We start from the raw sequence: 21,228 nt of genomic DNA on the forward strand, positions 1-21,228 counted from the left end.
AAGCCACCTCCACATGCCCCATCCACATGTCGTGGCGGAGTCGTGGAGGCCCCTCGGAATTGTGGGCCTGAGAGCACCCCTGGGAGATTTTCTAGTCTAGAGTATTCATCACCTACTTCTCCAAAATCACAGCAATGCTTAGCTAATTTGGATCCACCTAAGTGAACTGACTTTGAAAGAACTATGAGAGGGGTGCCTGGGGGGCTTGGTCAGTAAAAGCGTCCAACATCAGCTCAGGTCATGATCTTGCAGTTTGTGAGATCGAGCCCTGGATCAGGTTCTGTGCTGACAGCTCAGAGCCTGGAGCCTGCTTCCTATTCTGTGTCTCCCTCTCTCTCTGCCCCTCCCTTGCTTGCACTCTGTCTCTCTCGCTCTTCAAAAATAAACATAAAAAAAAAAAAAGAAAGAACTACAAGAATTGACTGATACAGTATTGTTCTCCAGTATGACATTAAATTGAACTCCTCTTAGCAACCTTGATGGAAATAGGAAGCAAAAATTCACCCAGAAGATCGATAAATAAAAGACTGGTTACAGATAAGGTTTACGCTACCCCAGAATGGTTTTCACTGGCTTATAAAAGAAATTAGGTCTCAAAAAAATACATAGGAAACCAGCAAAGAGGAGGGAGTAAGAGAAGCCAGTTCCTGAACCAAGTTAGTTATTGCAATTGGACACTAATTAGGCTCAGAACTTCATGGATATGAAGGCTGATGGGTCAGAAAGGAATGAAAGAGGAAGCGACCAAGACATCTGTTGAGCTCTTACTGTGTGCCTGTCATTCTGACGGGCACTTTCCATATGTTACGTACTTGATCTTCACAGCGGACACTTGCACGGGGTGTTGTTAGTTTCATATGTGTCCAGGGAAATAGCAAAGCCAGGATTTGAACTGTGCCTCTCTGATTCCAACGCCTGTGCTTTTTATATTGGGTTATATTCTTCTAACCCAGGAAAGTGGCATATAGGCTTTGCATGCAGACCCCTAGTCTTTCTCAGAGAATTTGTCTTAATGGATCCAAGGGACTTATAAATAATAGGTGCCTAGTATCTGTGAGAATAACATGAATAAATAAGGCATGGATAATAAGAGGAAAGATATTTTCTTTAATTTGCATAAGCTGTAGGAATGGTTTTTATGGGTGCTTTTATATTGGCCCCTGCTAGAAACAAAGTCATATCATAGCATTGTAATTTGGTACAAATTTAGGTAAAGGTCTAAAAATACAATGCTTTATATTTATATGTTTTTTTATCTTCTTGTTTAATTTTTTGAAACAGTAGCGTGGGTAGGTCTCCTTATCTATACCTCTTCAGCCCCCATTTATTTCTCTGCCCTCCAAAATGTACTTACTCCGTACTCTCCTCTGACTCTGTTCAAGGTCAATGATGAACTTATTAGTTCTGGTCCAGTGGACACTTTTCATTCGCTGTCTTTGTTGGTCTCTTAGTGGCATTTCACATCGGCGACCCCTCGGTCTGGTCTGTCTCCTCACCCCTCACCCCCCCACCCCCCACTCTCTGCTGCTCCTTTATGGGCTCCTCCACCCTCCCCTCCCCTCTCTCTGCATCACTCATTAGACCCTGAAGTTCCTCGTGGTTCAGTCATGGGCCGCTTGCTGTTCTCCTGTTCTGCTCCTCCCTGCCCATCTCCTCCATGCTTGTGACTTCGGTTACCATAGGACTCCGCAATCTGAAAACCTCAGCCAAAAATTTTTTATGTCCAAATACCAAGAAGGACCTAACCTTTGACAGCATGTCTCAAAAATAAGTGGTTTCTCTTGATGGAGTCAAAGGCTAGGGAAATATGAAAAATCTGATCCATTTCTTCACCTCTTCTTGGTAGGTAGTCATACATTAGGAGTCACTTTGTATTTTTGAACCACTCTTTGCATTGGTGGTTCTTACTTGTTTGACAGAGGGGAAGGGAAGCACAGACACTGAAAGATAAAGTGCATGCAACTACCCTCAATTGAATAGCATTCATAAAGAGAAAACGCTTTCCAAAATTTTAATGGAAATCAATGTGAAATAAGATTCCATTTATAAAAACTCAAATTACAAGCAATTTATGGAGCGTATCTGTTGTGTAAACGTGGGAATCCACACGAGAAGATGATTGATTGATTGATTATATAACATGAATTACATTCTGTCCAGCTGCACCTGAATGTATTCACAGACATAGCTGGATGGCCTCCTGGTCTAGAGAGGTATTTTCTTCTTTTCACACAGTCTGTTCCTAGAAGCACTATCAGGACATAAATATTATTTTCCTGATAATATCAGACCTGGGAATTTTATCCTCCACCAGGGATCCAGTGTCAGAAAACTGTGATTTATAATTAATGAGTTAGTAAAGTTGAGATAGTACTTTAAACCTATGTGGCTACTTAATATAATTATGGGACGCCTGGGGGGCTCAGTCGGTTAAGCATCCGACTTCCGTTCAGGTCATGATCTCACGGTTCATGGGTTCGAGCCTTGCGTCGGGCTCTGCTCTGACAGCTCAGAGCCTGGAGCCTGCTTCAGATTCTGTGTCTCCTTCTCTCTCTGCCCCTCCCTGCTTGCAGTCTGTCTCTCTGTCTCTCAAAAAGAAATAAGCATTAAAAAAAGAAAAAATAAGTAATATAATCATGCTTCAAATTTTGCAAAAATGGGAATCATGTAACTTCAGATTCCAGTAACTGAGACTAGCCACAGCATAAAAAATTTAATGATACCGATTGTAGATTTCACCTCCCTAAAAATAATATGCCTTCCAAAGTAAACATTAGTTCATTGTACAGCTTAACTTAGGTCAGGTTTCTTTACAGCATTCACCAAGAAATTCGAACTAAAATCTTAATTTATTTTGATAAATTTCTCTATTGCCTGCCGTTTGTTTCAAAAGAATTCCTTTGGTTGTAGCAGTGTTTCGTCTTTTGGTAATTTTTTCAAAAATACCTACCAACTACAAGACAGGAAGGTAACTGTGAAGAATGTAGCAAAAACTTTAACCAATAGGAATCCACTGAGTTATCTTCTTATTTTTAATTCCTTAGTTATTCTTCCTCCCTCTCCACACTGCACAGATGCACGTGTGCGCACGCACACGCATGCACACACACACACACACACACACCTGTGTGCATATAGCCCCCAACAACTTCAGGAGCAGCATTAGGGACAGTAAGTATGGTAGTGGAATGAGAGGGATTGGGGATTCCCTACTTGGTGCTCAGGTCACGTCCTATCCATTGAAATGTGCACCCCAGGTCTACCTCCTTTCCCTTCCCCTGTTATTTTGTAGTATAACCGCCCTGCCCCTGCAGAAATAATCAAACAAGCAAGAATGTGCAAGCAAAGGTAAACGACAGGTCATTGTTAGCAGCATTGATTCAAAGTTGCAGAAGGAATCATCCCTGTAGTCTCACAGGCTGTGATTACTTTAGTCTTTCTCCTTCCACAAGTTATTTTGCTGTGGGGTGATCTCTCGTCTATACTGTGGGTTCTGTTGGGATCACGTCTCTACTGAAAATAAAAGCTGCCTCCTTCCTCTGCGTTGGAGCTTTTGGACACACTTGTGGCGAGTGCACTTTATTGCCGTGTGCTTTTACTGCAGTATTTAGCAATATGCACAGACTCCAGCCCATGTGGCTCAGCAGGCGGAGTCGATAGGAAAGGCGGGGGTGTATAAGTTCCTGACTCTCTCCCTCTAGTGGGGCTGCGGAGGTGCCGGCCATCTAAACCACTGCCCATGGGTCTGGGGCAGTCCAGCCTTGCTGTGAGTCAGGGCCAGGCAGCCTGTCCTCTGCTGTGTCTAGTTTGTATTGTTCTATTGCAGAGACCTATGCAGCTCGTTGTTCTCTAGAATAACATACTCAATCATTGCTTCCAATTTCAACTATAGTAAATAATTTGCCAAACAAAAAGAAATATTGATATTAAATGAGAAAAAAATTACTTCCTTTAGCAAACAAAACCGTTATATTCAAATTTAATTAACTGAGAAGCCCCCAAACCACAGAGCGTGTCAGGCAGCATTGACAATTAATTAGCTTTGCTCCAAAAGAGCCACAGGTATTGAGCAGAGAGTTCTGGATTAAAGGCTTTATTTTCTCTGCAGACGCGGTCCATTTCTAGCTCTCACACCCTGATAGCACTTTGCTGCTTCAGGCATCAAATTATTTCTGTAGAGAGTAATTTCATGTCAGTTTGTGATTTCCCATGATCAAAATATGGGGAACGTAAGAATAAGGCACTTTTAAACTAAAGTTTAAACTAAAGTTTAAAAGTTTCTTTAGTTTCTTTTAAACTAAAGACCTGAAAGGGTCACCTGGGGGGGTGCAAGTCACCGTCTCAGGGCTGGTGGCTTTGAGCCCAGTGTCCGGCTCTGTGCTGACAGCTCTGACGGAGCCTGGAGCCTGCTTTGTATTCTGTGTCTCCCTCTCTCTGCCCCTCCCCCACTGAAGCGTTGTCTTTCTCTCTCTCTCAAAAATAACTAAACATTAAAAAATAAAAAATAAAGAAATAAAGACCCAAAAAGTGAACAATACACCTGCTCTTCGTCTGCTTTTCAAGATAATTCTCTACCAAACAGCTAAGGAAGATAAATATTGAAGAAAACTTAGGGAATCAGGGGTCACCCTTGGCTCTTAAGTGGGCTATCTTGTATATGGTGAATCTTGCGGTTTCTTCTTTTCCACATTACATTAGCGCATGTATAAATGACTTAACTAGAAACTACTGGAGTTAGCATTTAAAAGGCAGCATGATGTAATGAAAAGAACATTAGATTCATTATATTCTTGGAATCAAATTATCTGGAATATGCTTAATCCTTGAAGGAATTTTAATTTTAGTTGGATAGCTCTTGTACTGTGGAAGATATAGGAACACACACACACACACACACACACACACACACATTACAGACAACTGTTTCTCACCACAACACTCAGGCACTGGCATTCCACAAGAAATGGGCTTGAATGAGCCCAGGGTTATCTTTTTCTTTCTTTGGGCAACTGAAATTCTGGGTTGTAGGTACCTGGTTTCATCAGCCTCATTCAGTAAGACTAGCCGGGTTTCCATTACTCGTGTTTATGAAAGGGTCCAGTAATGGCAGTTAACTAAAATCATATATATCTAGTTGGGGATAGATTTTTTTTAATTAATTAATTTTTTAATTTTTTTTTTAATGTTTTTATTTATTTTTGAGAGAGAGAGAGAGAGAGACAGCGTGAGCAGGGGAGGGTCAGAGAGAGAAGGAGTCACAGGATCTGAGGACAGGCTCCAGGCTCTGAACTAGCGGTCAGCACAGAGCCTGACACGGGGCTCAAACCCATGAACCGTGAGATCATGACCTGAGCTGAAGTCGGACGCTTAACCAACTGAGCCACCCAGGCTCCCCAAAGTTTATTTATTTTTGAGAGAGACAGCATGAGCAGAGGAGGGGCGGAAAGAGAGAGGGAGAATCCCAAGCAGTCTCCAGGCTCTGAGCTGTCAGCACAGAGCCTGATGCGGGGCTCAAACCCATGAGCCAGAAGATTGTGACCTGAGCAGAAGTCGGACATTTAACCGACGGAGCCCCCCAGGTGCCTCTGGATTTTTAAACTTATATTTGTGTTTACTTGGGTCATGTGTCCTAGGTGATCAGAGTTCTTTTAACTTAGGTATTATTGGGTCCAGTTTGCAAAGGTATAGCTCTGGAGGAGGTTAAAGCTGTGTACTTTCTCTGGTCCTAAGCAGGCTTGGGCTGGGCAGATCAGGCCAGAGAAAAAGATCAGCAGACGGGAGGCATCATGTGTTCAGAAGAGATTAAGGGCCAGGATGTCAGCTGGCACAGGACAAAATGTGTTAGGACCCTAGTGCAAGTTAGGAAGAAAGCCAGTGGGATCAACCCAAGCTGGTGCGGAGGGGTTGTAAGTGGAAGTTGAGTCTGTAAGCGGAAGCGGAGAGGCAGAAGACCAGGAGGCCAAGCCAGGAGTCTGGGAGGACTGAGCCCCAGGGCTGGGAGCAACTGCACAACAGGAACAAATGCAAGGTCACCAGCACCAGGTCAAACAGAAGGCAGGGCTGTGTCCGAGGGAAACAGGGCTGCATGCCCCCTGTGGGGCTCTTCACCTGGCATGGTCCAGGGCACCCGTAGTCCACACGATTCAAGGAGAACTTCCTGGAGGTGCACCTCCAGACGGTTGTGTTCACCATTCTTTTCTCCTCCCTGATGACACTCTGACGGGTGCCTATGGGCAGGTGGGAGCCCAGGAGGGCAGGGAGTAGAGGGACCTTAGCTTTGTCTCTGCGTGGAGAGGAATACTGATGTGCAGGTCACAAAGGACCCACCAGCTCTGGAGTCGTAAGTTCAAGGGTACATCCCATAGCATCGAAGGCAGTTGACACATCAGTAGTGTATCCCTTTGGACCTTTCTGTTAAATGCGAGCTGAGGAGAAGTTTTGGGTTATTCCATCTTCCAACGTTCTTCACAGAGTGAGGGTCTTTTCAAGATACGACAGATTGCAGAAGCTTGAAGTGAGATGCATCTTCCTCTATGTTGTTTGGCCTCAGAACCTGAACTTGCTGGTCTCTAGTGAGGGTTTTCTTCCAGGAGTTTGCTATCCGGTGAGTACACAGGTCTGATGTAGGAGGTTTGCTAGATGTGCAGGTACTGAGACGTCCAGCTGTCCCCAGGCTGCCCATAGAGGGTGGCACCATGTCACCATCAAGTTCTGGAAAGTGTCATTGGAACAGAGGTCCCCAGCCTTCCCTTGAGCCCTGGGACCCTGCCTCCCACAGATGGCACTGTGCCCATTGGCAAAAGTGCTCTATGAGAGTTCTGCTCACACAGAGTATCGGGGGAGGCCGAGATCAGCCGCAGTGTGTGTGTGTCCCACTTCGAGGTCACCAGAGCGAGCAGAGCATGGCAGATGGCGAGTTCTGAGCAACAGGCCGCCTAAGGAGCAGAGAGGGCTCAGCCCCTGGTGAGGCGGGTGGGGGTCTTTCTTAAAGTGTTCCAAATCCCGGTAGACTTCAGAGCTGCTTAGCTGAGCCCTGAGCAATGGCAGCATCAGGGAGACCACGGCCATGTACCTTCCAGAAACGGAGGCAAAAGACGCTTCCCCTTGAGCTTCCCAGGCCAACGCATGGACTGTGCCCTGAACAAAGTGTTTACTTGGTGTTTCTAAAATCCAACAGCCAGGAAATGACAAATCCATGATCTGTACTTCTGTTTAGCTTCCTATACCACTGGCCATTTTTTTTTTAATCTTTTGCTATATTTGGACCTATGAAAGCATTTCTAATTTCACACAAGGACCTCGGCTCAGCTTACACTTTCCTAGGGACCTGGATTTACACAAAGGAGAAGCTTTTGCTTTGAACAGTTTTCATAAAAATCACAGTTTAGGAATGGGTTTTTTCACTGCCATTGCTTTTGCCTTGCGCCATATCGTCATTTGTCCGTAATGTTCTCACACTGATGAAAAAACTCTGGACACAAATGGATCAGCAACGTCTACCAATGGCGTGGGTTTCCAGACACTGCTTTTTACCCTTTTTTGTGCCCCCGGGTATGAGCAAGTGGTGTGCCGCTCAGATAACACTTCAGGAAGAACTTCCAGCTCCACTCTGGTGGGGAAGTCCTTTAATTGGGTAGCTGGTTGACCTGCTCTGTGTCGGAGGGCTCCTTCACGCTATGCAATTTAGGAGTGGACTCTGGAACACAGAGCAATTGCCGGAGTGACTCAGGGGTGACTTAAGGGATATCTATAGCCCATTGATTGCACGGTTGTGTTGTGTATGGCTGTCATTCGGGAAATCCTGATGGACCGAATGAGTGCTCAGAGCACTTGGATGCATTCTAAGCAGCTTCCAACATTCTGTTTGTCTCTAGGGGGGAAGGCAGGAGGTAATGGGGGACAGTACATCATAATGTACATGGTGGTGGTGGATGTTGTGCTGTTATTGCCAGGCAAAGACTTCCTCTGGGTTGGGATTTTAGGGACAGGGAAGCCATTTTCATATAATTTGCCATTCACGTCCTAATTCTGGGCATGACCCGACTCACTCAGCGGAGACATTTTCCCCCTGTGATAGGAAGGTACATTGCTAGGCAACTAGATCAGTAATTGGTAAATGCTTATATATGATTTGATTTGAGTTGCATACAAAAATATGTAACTGCTGTGTGTTTGTTTGGTCTTATTAAGCAGATGATTATCATTTGGTTTTATTTTGCCCAAATAAAATAAAATAACTGCTTTCATTTATCAAGTTGCATCATAGCAAGAGGCAGTGGAAAATCCCCAGTCCTAGAAGACAGAAAGCTTGAATCCTAATCTCAAGGATGAGAATCGCAAGTCCTATGACTGTGGATAAATTCTGGTAACTTCTGAGCCTTCATCTTTTCTAACCTGCCATTTGTGGTACAAATACCTTCTCAGCAGTGAGGTGGCTGTGACCAGGGATGGAACATACTTTAGAAAGAATAGATGTTCCATTGCAAGGTCTAAGCATTATCTAGAACCCTAGACTATTCAAGCTTTGGACTTTCATGTGTTGTAACCCCAAAGGCTGGAAGGGTCAGCCAGCACTTGAGTGGTGCACACAGCGTCACTTCAACAGGGCACAGGGCTTTGGGACTGGTCTGGGAGGTCCAGAAGAAAGGACACATGGTATTGACCTTCAGTGAGTTAATACTGCATTGCTGGAGAGAGAGAGAGAGAGAGAGAGAGTGTATGAGAGTGAGTCAAGAGCCCCCACCACAGAGCAGCGTCTCATCAAGTGTTGGAACACAAGAGATACACTCAAGAGCAGTTGCTGTAAGGTTTCAAGACAACAGATGAGGCCCCCTGAAGGCTGACATAGTTGATGACAGCAACTTAGACAAGCCCTTGAAGAGTGGTAAATTTTTAAGAGGAGCATAAGGTAAATTCATAGAAATTATCCCTGCGGGTGAGTGTTGTGCCTTAAACGGTAGATGTAGATGTCAGTTCATCTTCAAGCTATTGCCATGTCCTGCTGTAGTGTTTCACACACCGCCGTGTGAGGTTGATGGTCAGCCATGGTTTTTTCTAACAGTAAACATTTTATTGGAAGTCATGTCATGAATTATCTTCCAGCACTAATGAAATGGATCATTTACATGAAAATCAGAAAAACCCCAAGATCCATATGCTTTTCAGTCTCTGGAGACATGGAAATGACCTCAGGGACAGCCAATTACAAAATGGAAAGGTGAAGGAGGATGCTCTCACTCCCGGCTGGGAGGTTTCCGGAAAGACCAGCATGCTTCATGGCAGCGCTGGAGCGCTTTATATGTCTTCTCTCCCGGTGACACCTACCTGGTGCTCTGTTGCTGTTGTTGTTTCTTTACATGCATGTGGACATCTTAGCTGTTTCCAGAAGCTTTGCCTCAGACCACTGGTTCTTGTCACATTCCTCTGTATTTATAATCTGCTCTATTTTCTTCGACCCCTTGTGTCATTGACCACACAGATGTCTCAGGAACTGCTGTGAACTGTCATGTCATTGCTCATTATCAGGCAGTCTCAGTCCCCAGAGCACTGATGTATTTTGGGATGGCAAATAAGCCACCGAAGCCCATGGCAGCCCCAAGCACAGTCACATTAAATTGAAGTTTGGATTGTCATTTATTTGCTGACAGTGGACATCCTGCCACTGTCGTCCCCTCCTGGGTCAGATGTAGCGGTCCCGAGACCTCAGCCTGCCCTCCTCTGGCTGGATCAGTTCTTCAGCTGAGGTCTCACGGATCAGTCGCCTGCATCCAGGGCCACCTGGGTGGCTCAGTCCGTTAAGCATCTGATTCTTGGTTTCAGCTCAGATCATGATCTTGCAGTTTACTAGCTTGAACCCTGCATCTGGCTGACAGCTTGGATCCTGTTTGGGATTCTTTCAATGTCCCTCTCTCTCTGCCCCTCCCCCACTCATAGGCGCTCTCTCGCGCACGCTCTCTCTCTCTCTCTCTCTCTCAAAATAAATAAGTAAACTTAAAAAAAAATTACCTGGGGGGCCACCTTGTCGTTCAGTCGGTTAAGTATCCAACTTCAGTTCAGGTCATGGTCTTGTAGTCTGTGAGTTCAAGCCCCATGTCAGTCTCTGTGCTGACAGCTCAGAGCCTGGAGCCTGCTTTGGATTCTGTATCTCCCTCTCTCTCTGCCCCTCCCCGGTTTGTACTTTCTCTCTCTGTCTGTCTCTCTCTCAAAAATTAAAAAAAAGGTTTTTTTTAATTACCTGGATCAAATTGGTAGAACTTGAATGACCTCTTAATTGTTATAAGCCCACTCTATCCAAGTATCTCACACTTGAACACCTACCTCAAATCAAAGGAAATGCTCTCAGAATCTGGTTAGCACACATGGTATGTAGGATTTTAAAAAGGACAGCAAATCCTTACAAAATAACAATACTCCCTGACACTCTTGCGTCTTCCCTAAGGTAAGTTCTATATTTCATGAGACTAATCATTCTTAAGAGATTGTTAGGTTAATATTTTAGTAATCTCTAGACTCTAAGGGTGATACACCCCAATTTAATTCTCATGAGATACACTAATAATGACGGGTTTTCTATTTAAGCACCCCACAATTCTGAAAACTGCAGATCAAATAGCCTATGGCACAAACACCAAGAAAAAAAAAGGAATCCTCATAATTCCCCCTCTGATCTATATAACAGAGACCTAAGGTTTGCTCCCCAACGAAACAGTAACATTTACCAGGTAATTATTTGCTTCTTTTTTTTTTCCATAGATTTGGGTAGATCTGGCCAATGAGAATAAGTAATCATCCTGTGTGAAGGTCATGCCAATGCTAAACTGATTCCTGAATTCAGATACTATCATATAATATGTCAGGATGGCCCTCCCAGGTGAGATGATAAGTCGAGGGAGAGAAAAGGGTAGAATCAGAGGGGAGAGCTGAGCTCACCAGCGTAAATGTGCACCGAGTTCACACTAGCCTGATAATGCTTAGCATGGCACCATTTTCGTTTTAGAAAAATTTTTAATGTTTATTCATTTTTGAGAGACAGAGTATGAGTGGAGGAGGGGCAGAGAGAGGGAGCCCAAGCTGGCTCCAGGCTCCGAGCTGCCAGCACAGAACCCAACACGGGGCTTGAACCAGTGAACCATGAGATCAAGACCTGAGCTGAAGCCGGACACTTAACCGACTGAGCCACCCACGCGCCCCAGCACCGCTTTCTTGACAGGTGTTCAGCAAATATTAAGTTCATCCTGTTAGCGAGATTCCCTTTTTTTCTTGAAATAAGGCACAGAGAAGTAAATGCTCATGGATATTCAAAGATGTGTATGGGGATGAAGAGCCTGAGGTCATATATGATATTTTCTGTCGTAAGAATGAGAGGGGAAAATATTGCTTAGCATCGTGTTTTAAGGACAGTTTTTTTGGGTTGTTGTTTAAAATCTTATAAGACAACCCACTCATTTGTTTTTCTCCCTAGGAAGAAAGCACTTGTAAGGCATTAATTACACAAAATACACATCTAGCCAAAATGCCTTTACTTCTTCAATTCTTTCATGACTGCCTCTCCTTTATGTCATGGATAATACAATTGTCCATGAATGATTTCTGTACCTCAGCCTCCTCTCTGCCTGTCGTTGGAGTGCTGTATCATAATAGCAGGAACGGCTGACTTCCAAGAAATCGAAGCACAGGACACAGAACAAACAGCTGGTTATGATGATGTTGGAATTAAAATAAAATGTTATTCTAGAATATAAGGCTATAAAATATGGCTTTTATTCATTTTTCAAATTCTGGCATCCTCTAAGGGTCTTTATTTCATATGCGTGTTTTAAAAAGAAAGGAAGTTTTAAACGTATTCTCAAAAGGATTCCCTCCATTACTGAGTTTCTGCATGGAGGCCAGTCGAGCCTTCCCTAGAAGGATGAGAGCTTCCCGGAATCGCCTCGGCACCTCTGCTTGGAAGAGATTTTGGAAATCGTCTGTTCTTCCCAATGCACGCACTCTTTCCCCTGATGTCCGCTGGGAGTGGTTTTCTAGTTACTGTTTGGATGCTTCCAGTAACAAAGAGCTCACTATTTCATGAAGCAGACCCATTGCTAATGGGTTACTCTGATTTCTGGAAAGATATCACTTGTAAACCCAAATATGCCTCAATGTTTTACCTGCCTGGTAAGAGATGGGGTGGGACATGTCAGTCTTAGCGTCACCGCCTAGAACCCTTCAAAGTACCATCTCTTAAAACTACCTGGGGTGCCTGGGGCCTCAGTTAGCCACCTGACTCTTGATTCCACTCAGGTCATGATCTCAGGGTTGTGGGATCAAGCCCCACGTTGGGGTCTGTGCTAGCAGCATGGAGGCTGCTTGGGATTCTCTCTCCCTCTGTCTGTTCCCCCCACCCCCTGCCCCTCAAAACAAATAAATAAACTTTAAAAATTAAAAAAAAAAGAACTTCCTGAACACTGTGCACACAATCTTAATTTTCATAAATAGTCTATAGAGGTAGGTACTATTTTTGCTGGATCTTACTGTGCAGAAATGACAATATTTATAATAGGGAGCATGATCGTATGATTGAATGCCAGCTCCATGCCAGGGGCTTTGTATACATTACAAATATCACACTGCTCACGCACTGTCTCTCCTTAAAAAAAAAAGAAATAAATAAAAAGAAAAAGAAAAAAAAGAACATACCTCCTGCTACATAGCATTTATTCATTTAGAAAAAAAATTTTAATATGCATTTATTTTTGAGACAGACAGAGAATGACTGGGGGAGGGTCAGAGAGAGAGGGAGACACAGAATCCAAAGCAGGCTCCAGGCTCTGAGCTGTCAGCACAGAACCCGACACAGGGCTCGAACCCACAGACTGTGAGATCATGACCTCAGCTAAAGTCAGATGCTGAACCAACTGAGCCACCCAGGCACCCTTACTCACTTTTTTAAAGACTTTTTTTTTTTAATAACTCTTCCTTCCCTTTTGTCCTGGTTTATATTCCCCAAGCTAAATACCCACAGTTCTTTGGGTCTTCATTCATTCAGCATATACATATGCTTCTTTGGCCCCACCAGGAGCTACATCATAGATAGGAAATGCACAGTTAACCAACATGAGCGCTAAGTAAGTCATCTGGTGTGTTAGGAGACAGTACGTGCCATGCACTGGGTGGGCAAGGCAGGCCGGATAAGGAAAATGAGATTGGGCATGGGGAGTGGTTCATTTACCATAGCTGTGTGGCTACTTACCCCAAAACTTAGTGGCTTGAAACAATGATCACTTATTATCTCCCATGGTCTCTGGAGTTCAGGAATCTGGGACAAGATCTCTGCTCACAGTGCCTTGGGCCTCAGCTGGAAGGCTTGCAGTATGGCCCCTGGTATCATATAAAGGCTCATTTATACAGACGTCTGGTAGTTGATGCTGGCTCTTGACTGGAGTCCTCAGCTCTTCTCCACATGGCCTTTTCCGTGTGGCTTGGGCTTCCTCACAACATGGAGGCTGGGTTCCAAGGGCAAGAAAGCCAGTAGACACCATATTGTCTGTTATGACTTAAGCTTGCATCATTCCCACCACATTTTATTGTTCAAGACAATTTTCAAAGTTCCACTGAGGTTGAGAGAGAAGGAAAATAGACTTTGCATGTCAATGGAGATAGGTCAGTGACATGGAGATAGGTCAATGACATGTCACAGGAAGAGCATGTGAGATCAGGTACGTATCAGTGCCACCATCTTGGAAAGTACATTGGCCATGGTATACAGGGTAGGTTCATTGTTATCAATGCATTTAAAGAAAGATTTAAAGGAGGTAAGGGAGTGAACCCAGTAGCTAGCTCTACCTGGGGCAGAGCATTCCAAGCTAAGGCAGGAGCCTGCACAAAGGCCCCGTGGCAGGAGTGTACCAGATGGAGGCTAATATGGCTGGATCAGAGTAACTGGAAGGTGTCTGCAATATGCAGGAGGATATATGTGAAACCGTATAGGCCACTGTAATTATTTGGCTTTTACTGTGAGATGAGAAGCAAAATGGAGGGTCTTGGGTAGTTATGTTTTAACAGAACCACTCTGACAATTGTGTGGGAAATAGCCTGGGCTGTGGAGGTAGGGGGTGTAGGACAACAGAGGAAGGGAGACAAGGCAGGAGACTATTCTAGGAATCCAGGCAAGAGAGCTTAGTGACTCAGATCAAGACAGGAGCAGGAAAGGCAATGAGAGGTGGTAGATCATGGACCCATTCTGAAGCTACAGCTGCTAAGGTTTCCTGATGGATCAGCTGGGTGGCGTGTGAGAAAGAGGAGTCGGAGATGTCGGGGCCATTGCACGGATGGACTTGCCAGTTTCTGAAGTAGGGCAGGCTGAGGGCATACAGCTTTTCAGGAGAAGATCATGAATTTCCTGAATTTAGTTTTCAAGTTGGAGACGTCTATTAGATATCCAAGTGCAGCACACGGCCTTGGGACCCCATCTGGGGTTCCCTTCCATCCTTCTGTTCCTCATGTCACCATTTCCACTGTATTTCATTCCTGTGAGAACGATGTTCAGGTTTACAGCTAGGAAAATATGAACTTCGAAGTGGTAAATCTAGATGCTGTATTTGTACCATTTTGTAGCTCTAGCGTTTGTCAGAGGATGATGATTACTGACCTCAAATTAAAACTCCAGATCAGTAAGATGGGGGCAGGAGGAGGTGCAAATGAGGATTTGTCTCCTTGACCTGCATCAGTGGTGGCCTGTCGTGCAGTTGACACTGGACGGATTAGGAGGTTTTCATTTGTCGAATAAGGTCGTGGTAGTCTGGTTGTTTTTAACAGCAGCTAAAGCGTTTAATACCATTCGATGAGGCCATTGGAATTCGTCCAACACAAGTATAGTGTGAAAACGCCAAGAATCAATCCAGAAGTGAGTATATTAGAGTCTCTGAAATGCCTTTGCCTCATGGCCATTTGCCTTGTTTTCTGTCCTTTGCTATAAGAAGAGTAAGTGTTGCAGAACATTTGAATGTTTTGACATAAACAACGGATGTTATTAGCGATCCTGGCAACCCCCCCTTTCCCCATCTGCCCACTCTGTGCCAAGTTTGCTGGCTCTGACCCTCACCCCTTGGCACTTGCCCAATGAATCGCATTTTGAATGGAAAGACCACCCTGCACAAAGCCATTCTCCACCCGGGCAGCCCGTACCCACAGCAGCACCTCATACCCTGGCTGGACTGAGTTCTGATTTGGTGTTACGTTTCTAAAACCAGGTTGATTTACGTTCCCCCATGGCACTGGGCCATTTTCTTCCACAACCACACACATAGCATGCCTTGCTTGGTCACCACGCGGGTCTTCATCAGGCTGGTTCGGATTTTACAAGGGGTTAGAATTTCTGAATAACTCATAAGGTCTCTCGCACTTGAGCTGGTGCCAGAGATGTGACAGAATCATTAACCAAATAGGTGCGGGTCATCCGCAGAGATGACCAGCTGTGTGCATTGCTGAAGCTGAGTGTGGGAAACACACAACCCTTTATAAATCGCGACTGCAAGAACCATGCAATTTTACAGCATTTTTTTCTTTTGTGTGAGCGATTGGATAGCTCATTAGGGTTCTTGTAGCAATGGGGCTACTGGTGAGCACCCAGACGATGAACAGGAACTGCTAAGATTCAGGAAGAACTAGGGGCTCCTTAAGAGAAAGAAAATAAGAGGCGCCTGGTGGCTCAGTTCATTGTGTTCAATTCTCGATTTTAGCTCAAGTCATGATCCCAGGGTTGTGGGAATGAGCCCCATGTTGGGCTTCATGCTGAGTGTGCAGCCTGCTTAAGATTCTCTCTCTCTCTCTGTTTCTCTCTATGTCTCAAATAAAACTTAAAAGAGAGAGAGAAGGAAAATAAAGTCATGCTAGCATATCTGATTGGACCATACTTTTCTCCTTATTGTCCCTTTTCTGCATTTTGCCTTCCAGAGCCGCCCAGAAGTTAAATCTGTCTTCTAAAAAGAAGAAACATCGGCCTTCCACATCTTCTGTGGCTGAGCCCCCGCTCTTCGCCACCAGCTTCAGCGGAATTCTGCAGACCTGCCCTCCCCCGGCCCCGCCCTGTCTGCTGCGGGCCGTCAGCAAGGTGAAGGACACACCAGGCCTGGGCAAGGTAGGTGCTGGGTGGTGGGGCGGGTTGTGCATCAAGGGGAAAAAAGAGAATGAAGACCCCAGTTGGTTTGTGAAAATGAGGGGGTGATTGGGAGCGCAGGAGTCGGAATTAAATTCACTTGGAAGTACCGTCAACTTTTCTTCAGTTACGTGTATGACGTGGCAAATAGAGACCTTTGTGGTATTTGAGATCTGAGTGGGCCCGGGCAGGACACGGGCAGCTGGGCAGTGTTTCCCAGATCTGTAGCCATTCGAAGAAAACAAAGACACAAAAGACACTAGTCAGAGGCAGGACCCAAGAGAAGATGCGAATACTTAGAGGAGAGCCCGGGTTGGGGTCACTGAGTTTTCAGGTACCCGCCCCCCCTCCCCAAACTCTCTGTGCAGATACTCTCCTCTTCAGTCGGTAAATAAGTGAGACTTAGGAAAACACTGAGCTCAAGAAAGGTGGCTGCTGTATTTCTTTCATCTTCGTTAGAAGGAGACGGAGCACACAACCTCGCCAGTACGTTGCCTGCTTAACGTGGTCTGCCCTGGGCTTCCTTCTGGAAAGCTGCAGGTCTGGCTGAAGGCTCGGCTGCTAGACTGGGGACAGAGCTTTCACTCTCGCTGGTTTTCCCTTTTCCCCGGGACCCCCAGTCACAGCCGTTCCAGGTGCCTTGTCTTCCCACAACTCACCATCCTTCTGGAGTTTACCCTGGGGCCCCCTGCCCCGTCTTTCTTCCCTGTGCGCCTTCTTCTGGCCGTTTCTCTGCCTCCTCCCATGCTCTCCCATTGCCCCCCAGTTTCACCACCCACCTTCGGAAGGTATTTAAACTGAAAGATTATTTTGAACTGAGCAATGCTTACTCCAATGGAATGTATGTGGTCCTAGAATTTTCCAAGGCACGGGGCAGGGTAGGTAGTAAATGTCAGCTGGTAGTTCTCCAAGCCCCGAAGTAGAGCAGGAAGCAAGGCTGTAGTGTTGCCCTAAGCCTCACCAGCCCGGAAGGAGACTGAGAAAACCCTACGTGTTGGGATCCCTCTCTAGGGAAGGACTCGCGGAGGGGGGAGTGCCTGAGGGGGCAGTGACAACCTCACGGGGGTCCTAATGGATGGTTGACATGCTGCCTTCAGAGGAAGGTGGGTAAGAAGGTAGGTAATGCAGGGCTTTAAAATTGTTTCTCTTCTTTTTCATTGTGCTACGATACATGTAACATGAAATTTACTGCCTGAACCGTTTTCTAAGGGTATGTGGACTTTTGCTTTCCTAAGAGGAGATTGGAACTTGAGTGCCAGAGCTGGACTGCCCCTGGAGGAAGTCGAGTTAGAGATACAGCAGAATTTCACATAGAATAAATAATAGGTGCTGTATATAAATCAGTATGGTGGAGTTGAGAAGCTTGATTGAATTGCCAGAGCCACTTAATTATTGAAACCTAGGGTGGGGGTGGGGCACTAGCCCCCTCAACCCTGACCTTGTGCCTCAACCCCACCGCCTGCCCCTGTCCCCTGAGGACTTCCTCAAGAGGCCTGGGAGCATTCCACGGGTCTATGGGTTTGGTGAACAAGATAACCGAGGCCCCTGGTAAGAGATTTTTGGATGCCTCCTGAGTCAAGCCCAGAAGTCAGCACCTGTAAGCCATTTGATTTTCTGCTGTCACACTGGGCTGCCACTAGATATGCATGACCTGTAAAACTTGGAGTGGGGACAAGAATGCAGTGGGGCCACAGTGGTAGCAAAACAACCATGGGATCCAGTGGTCTTGGGCCAGAGGAGAAGGACACACTTCCATTTGCAGAATCATGGCTGGGAGTGAAGGGGCGGCAGAACCGGCCAAGGGGAGACACACAGGGAGATAAGAGGCGCTCCATCGCGCTCCCCGCTGGTGCCGGCAGCTCGCCGGACCCTCCTCCCAGAATCGGTATGGCCGCTGCGCGCTGCTTAAGGCCAGAAGCTACTCTGGGGGCCGTGGTGATGGAAAAGTTTGCAGGAGCTTCACTGTACTTGGAGCTGAAGTCCAGCGGACACAGAGCACAGAAAACGTTGGGCAGCGTTGGCCCCTGGGGCGTGCTTTGGCAAACTGCAGATACTTGTTGAGCATCTATCGTATGTCAGGCATGGTGTCCGGCGCTAGGCTTGCAGTCAGGGACAGACGAGGCAGAGCCCAGTCCTTCCAGCACTTACAACCTACTGCATTATTCCAGTCAGTGTTAGACATCTCACTAGTGTCAGGGCGCTTGGGTGGCTCAGTCGGTTAAGCATCCAACTCTTGATGTCAATTCAGGTCATGATCTCACAGTTCATGAGATCAAGGCCCGCATCAAGCTCGGTGCTGTCACCACAGAGACTCCTTAGGACTCTCTCTCAAAATAAACTTAAAAAAAAGAAATCTCACCAACTTAGACCAAAATGAAGGACACCCTGATTTAAGGAAAAGTTGGCATCATAGCCTTAAAATAATTCTAACTCCCCAGTAATATTGACAAAACTACACTAAGTGTCCTCGTAGACACATTCTTAATGGATAGAGATGATTAGTGGATGAAAGCAGGCCGTGCTTAGTGCCCGTTTATATTTCGTTGATTTGGCTTCTATGTAAATGCTACCTCTAATCTGTTTGAAAATGGTTCCTTCTCCTAAGTCAGTACACGCTCCTCAGGAAATTTGTTTGCACAATTAATTAACATCCATGTTTAAGGTTCATTTGTTTGTTGTCACAGCTTAATGCCAGAGCTCTTTGTCTTGGATTACAAGCTTCTAGAGCAAATTACGTTATCTGTTGAACTTACTGAGCATGCAGCTCTGCAGACGTGCCTCTGTGTGTAACACTTTAAAAAAATTTTAAGGTTTATTTCTGAGAGAGAGAGAGAGAGAGAGAGAGAGAGAGAGAGAGAGATGGAGCATAAGTGGGGGAGGGGCAGAGAGAGAGGGAGACACAGAATCCAAAGCAGTTCCAGGCTCTGAGCTGTCAGCACAGAGCCCAACGCGGGGCTCGAACTCAATGGACTGTGAGATCATGACTTGAGCTGAAGTCTGATGCTCAACTGACTGAGCCACCTAGGCGCCTCTGTGCATTACACTTTTGAAGGCGAGAGGGGTAATGGTAACAGTAACAGTCACGGTCAAGGTCATGGCAGTGACACCAGCAATCCGCTAGGAGCTGGCTAATTCTCTTCACAGGAGAACACCTGGAGGGAAGTCCAGGCAGCATGAAGGGGAAAGGAGCCTTCCTTTTCCTTCATAGTCACCAGGAATGCCTGCAAAGTGTGGAGTGATCAGCCTGTTTTCCCCCCGTTGTGTTTTGGGGTCGTAAGACCACTTGTATAGCTGAGTGCTCGCAGCAAGAGAACAGATGCCACAGAAAAGAGAGCAATCACATAAAATTGGAGGGAGCAAACTTGGAGAGGAATTTTGGAAAATGAAGTGGGGACAGGTTGGAGAGGGCTTATCATAGTTGATTTACCAGCAAGTGTCTACAGAGGTACTGTGTCCCAAGTGCTGCTGTGGGTGCCCAGCAGGGCACAGTACAGGGGAGCAGAGTGGCCCTTCTGGGCAGCACCCTGCAGAGTAAGAGGGGGTGTATCCTGTTCTCCAGGAACTCAAGGGTCCCGTGAAGGTGTCAGTCAGCCTGGCAGACAGCCTCAGCCGCCACTCCTGTGCTCTCCGTGCCGCTTCCCGCTCCTGGGGGTCCCTGCTAAGATGAGGTGTCTTGGGGGGGTGGCCCCTGTCACCATCCATGTGGAGCCATCTGTGTGTCCCTCGAGCGTTCCCTGAGATTTCTCCTCTACGGGTGGTGGGGCCCAAAGGCAGGTGACTTGGTGGGGTCCTGGGAGTCGTGACTTAGAAGTAGACTTGCTTGTCTGACCAGATCACCTCTCTTCTGCCGTAAAGGCTGGGGCTGTTATTCCCTGTTCTTCTCGGCCGTTGGTTTTAGGTTGTGTGTATTTTGTTTGACACTGTTTTGCAAACCCAGTAGTAGCATATTTTGACCTCTATTAAAAGGTATGTTCTGTAAACCTCTATCTCCTTCTGTCTGTCTGTCTCTCTCTCTCTCTGTCTCACTCACACACACAGACACGCAGACACACACACATGGGCACATGCTACTTGGCCAGCACCACCACCAGGTCCTGTATTGTCTAGATTTAGCAGAATTCTCAACTGTCTCTTGTTTGAGGCGTAAACTCCTAGCAGAGAGAAAACAAAAGAACCACAAGAGCTCTCTCATGCAGGCTATTTCTCCTTTACGGCTTTATAAACCTTTTCATGGTGGAAATCATTGGATTGCAGGCACACTTCAGAGGCCTTGCAGGTTTGGTAAAGCGGAGATCACAATAAAGTTGACAAAATGAATTTTCTGGTTTCCCCAGTGCATAGAAAAGTTATGTTTACACGATACTGTGCTCTGTTAGATGTGCAGTAGCATTATGTCTAAATCAACAGCATACATATGCACAGACCTTAATAAAAGGTACTTTATTGCTTAAAAATGCTAACCATCACCTGAGCTTTCAGTGATTCGGGATCTCTTTGCTGCCTGGGGGGTCTGGCCTCCCTGCTGGCCGCTGCTGACCGGTCAGGGCCTCGGAGCTGAAGGTGGGGCCATGGCAGGTTCTGAAAATAAGACGAGATTGCCTCACCGCTGGGCTCTTCCTTTCCTGAACGACTTCTCTGGAACATGCGATGCAGCCCGATCGCATCGTTCCTGTGGTGGAACTTTCAGGACGGGACTCAGTCTGCAGACCCCGCGGCTGCCGTCCCCGCTCGGCCGACGTCCCGCTCTGACCCCTCCGAGGTCATGTCAGCATCTCCACCGCGTCTTCACCAGGGGGACGTCCCCCTCCAGAAACCGTGTGCTCGCCGGTCAGGTCTGATGCTGGGATCGCAGCCTTGCAGGCCCGTCTTCGGGCTCCACGTGTGGGCCCCGTTCCTTGCCGTTTCTGCCTCATCTGCGGGCTCCCTCCCCTGACGTCCTGAAGGCATCTTGAAGGCCGGGACCCACTTCTTCCAAACCCCTGTGCATGCTGGTATTTTGATTTCTGCCCAGGAATCACAGATGTTCCTAATGCATCTAGAATAGATGGAATAGAAAGGTGATCCTTTCCAGCAGCTGTTTGATTTACTTTGCC

The 21,228-nt window shown here is 46.2% G+C and overlaps 1 protein-coding gene across 1 annotated transcript in view; it reads left to right on the forward strand.

Moving 5' to 3' along the window:
- KIF26B (kinesin family member 26B) overlaps positions 1 to 21,228 on the forward strand; it is a 441,279-nt gene that overhangs the window by 290,382 nt on the left and 129,669 nt on the right. Inside the window, exon 5 of the mRNA XM_029933341.1 lies at positions 15,934 to 16,117. Within this exon, the coding sequence (XP_029789201.1) occupies positions 15,934 to 16,117 (184 nt within the window). The remainder of the gene's footprint in view (positions 1 to 15,933; positions 16,118 to 21,228) is intronic.

Source organism: Suricata suricatta, chromosome 3, assembly GCF_006229205.1.
Source record: "Suricata suricatta isolate VVHF042 chromosome 3, meerkat_22Aug2017_6uvM2_HiC, whole genome shotgun sequence".
In the NCBI taxonomy this organism is placed as follows: domain Eukaryota; kingdom Metazoa; phylum Chordata; class Mammalia; order Carnivora; family Herpestidae; genus Suricata; species Suricata suricatta.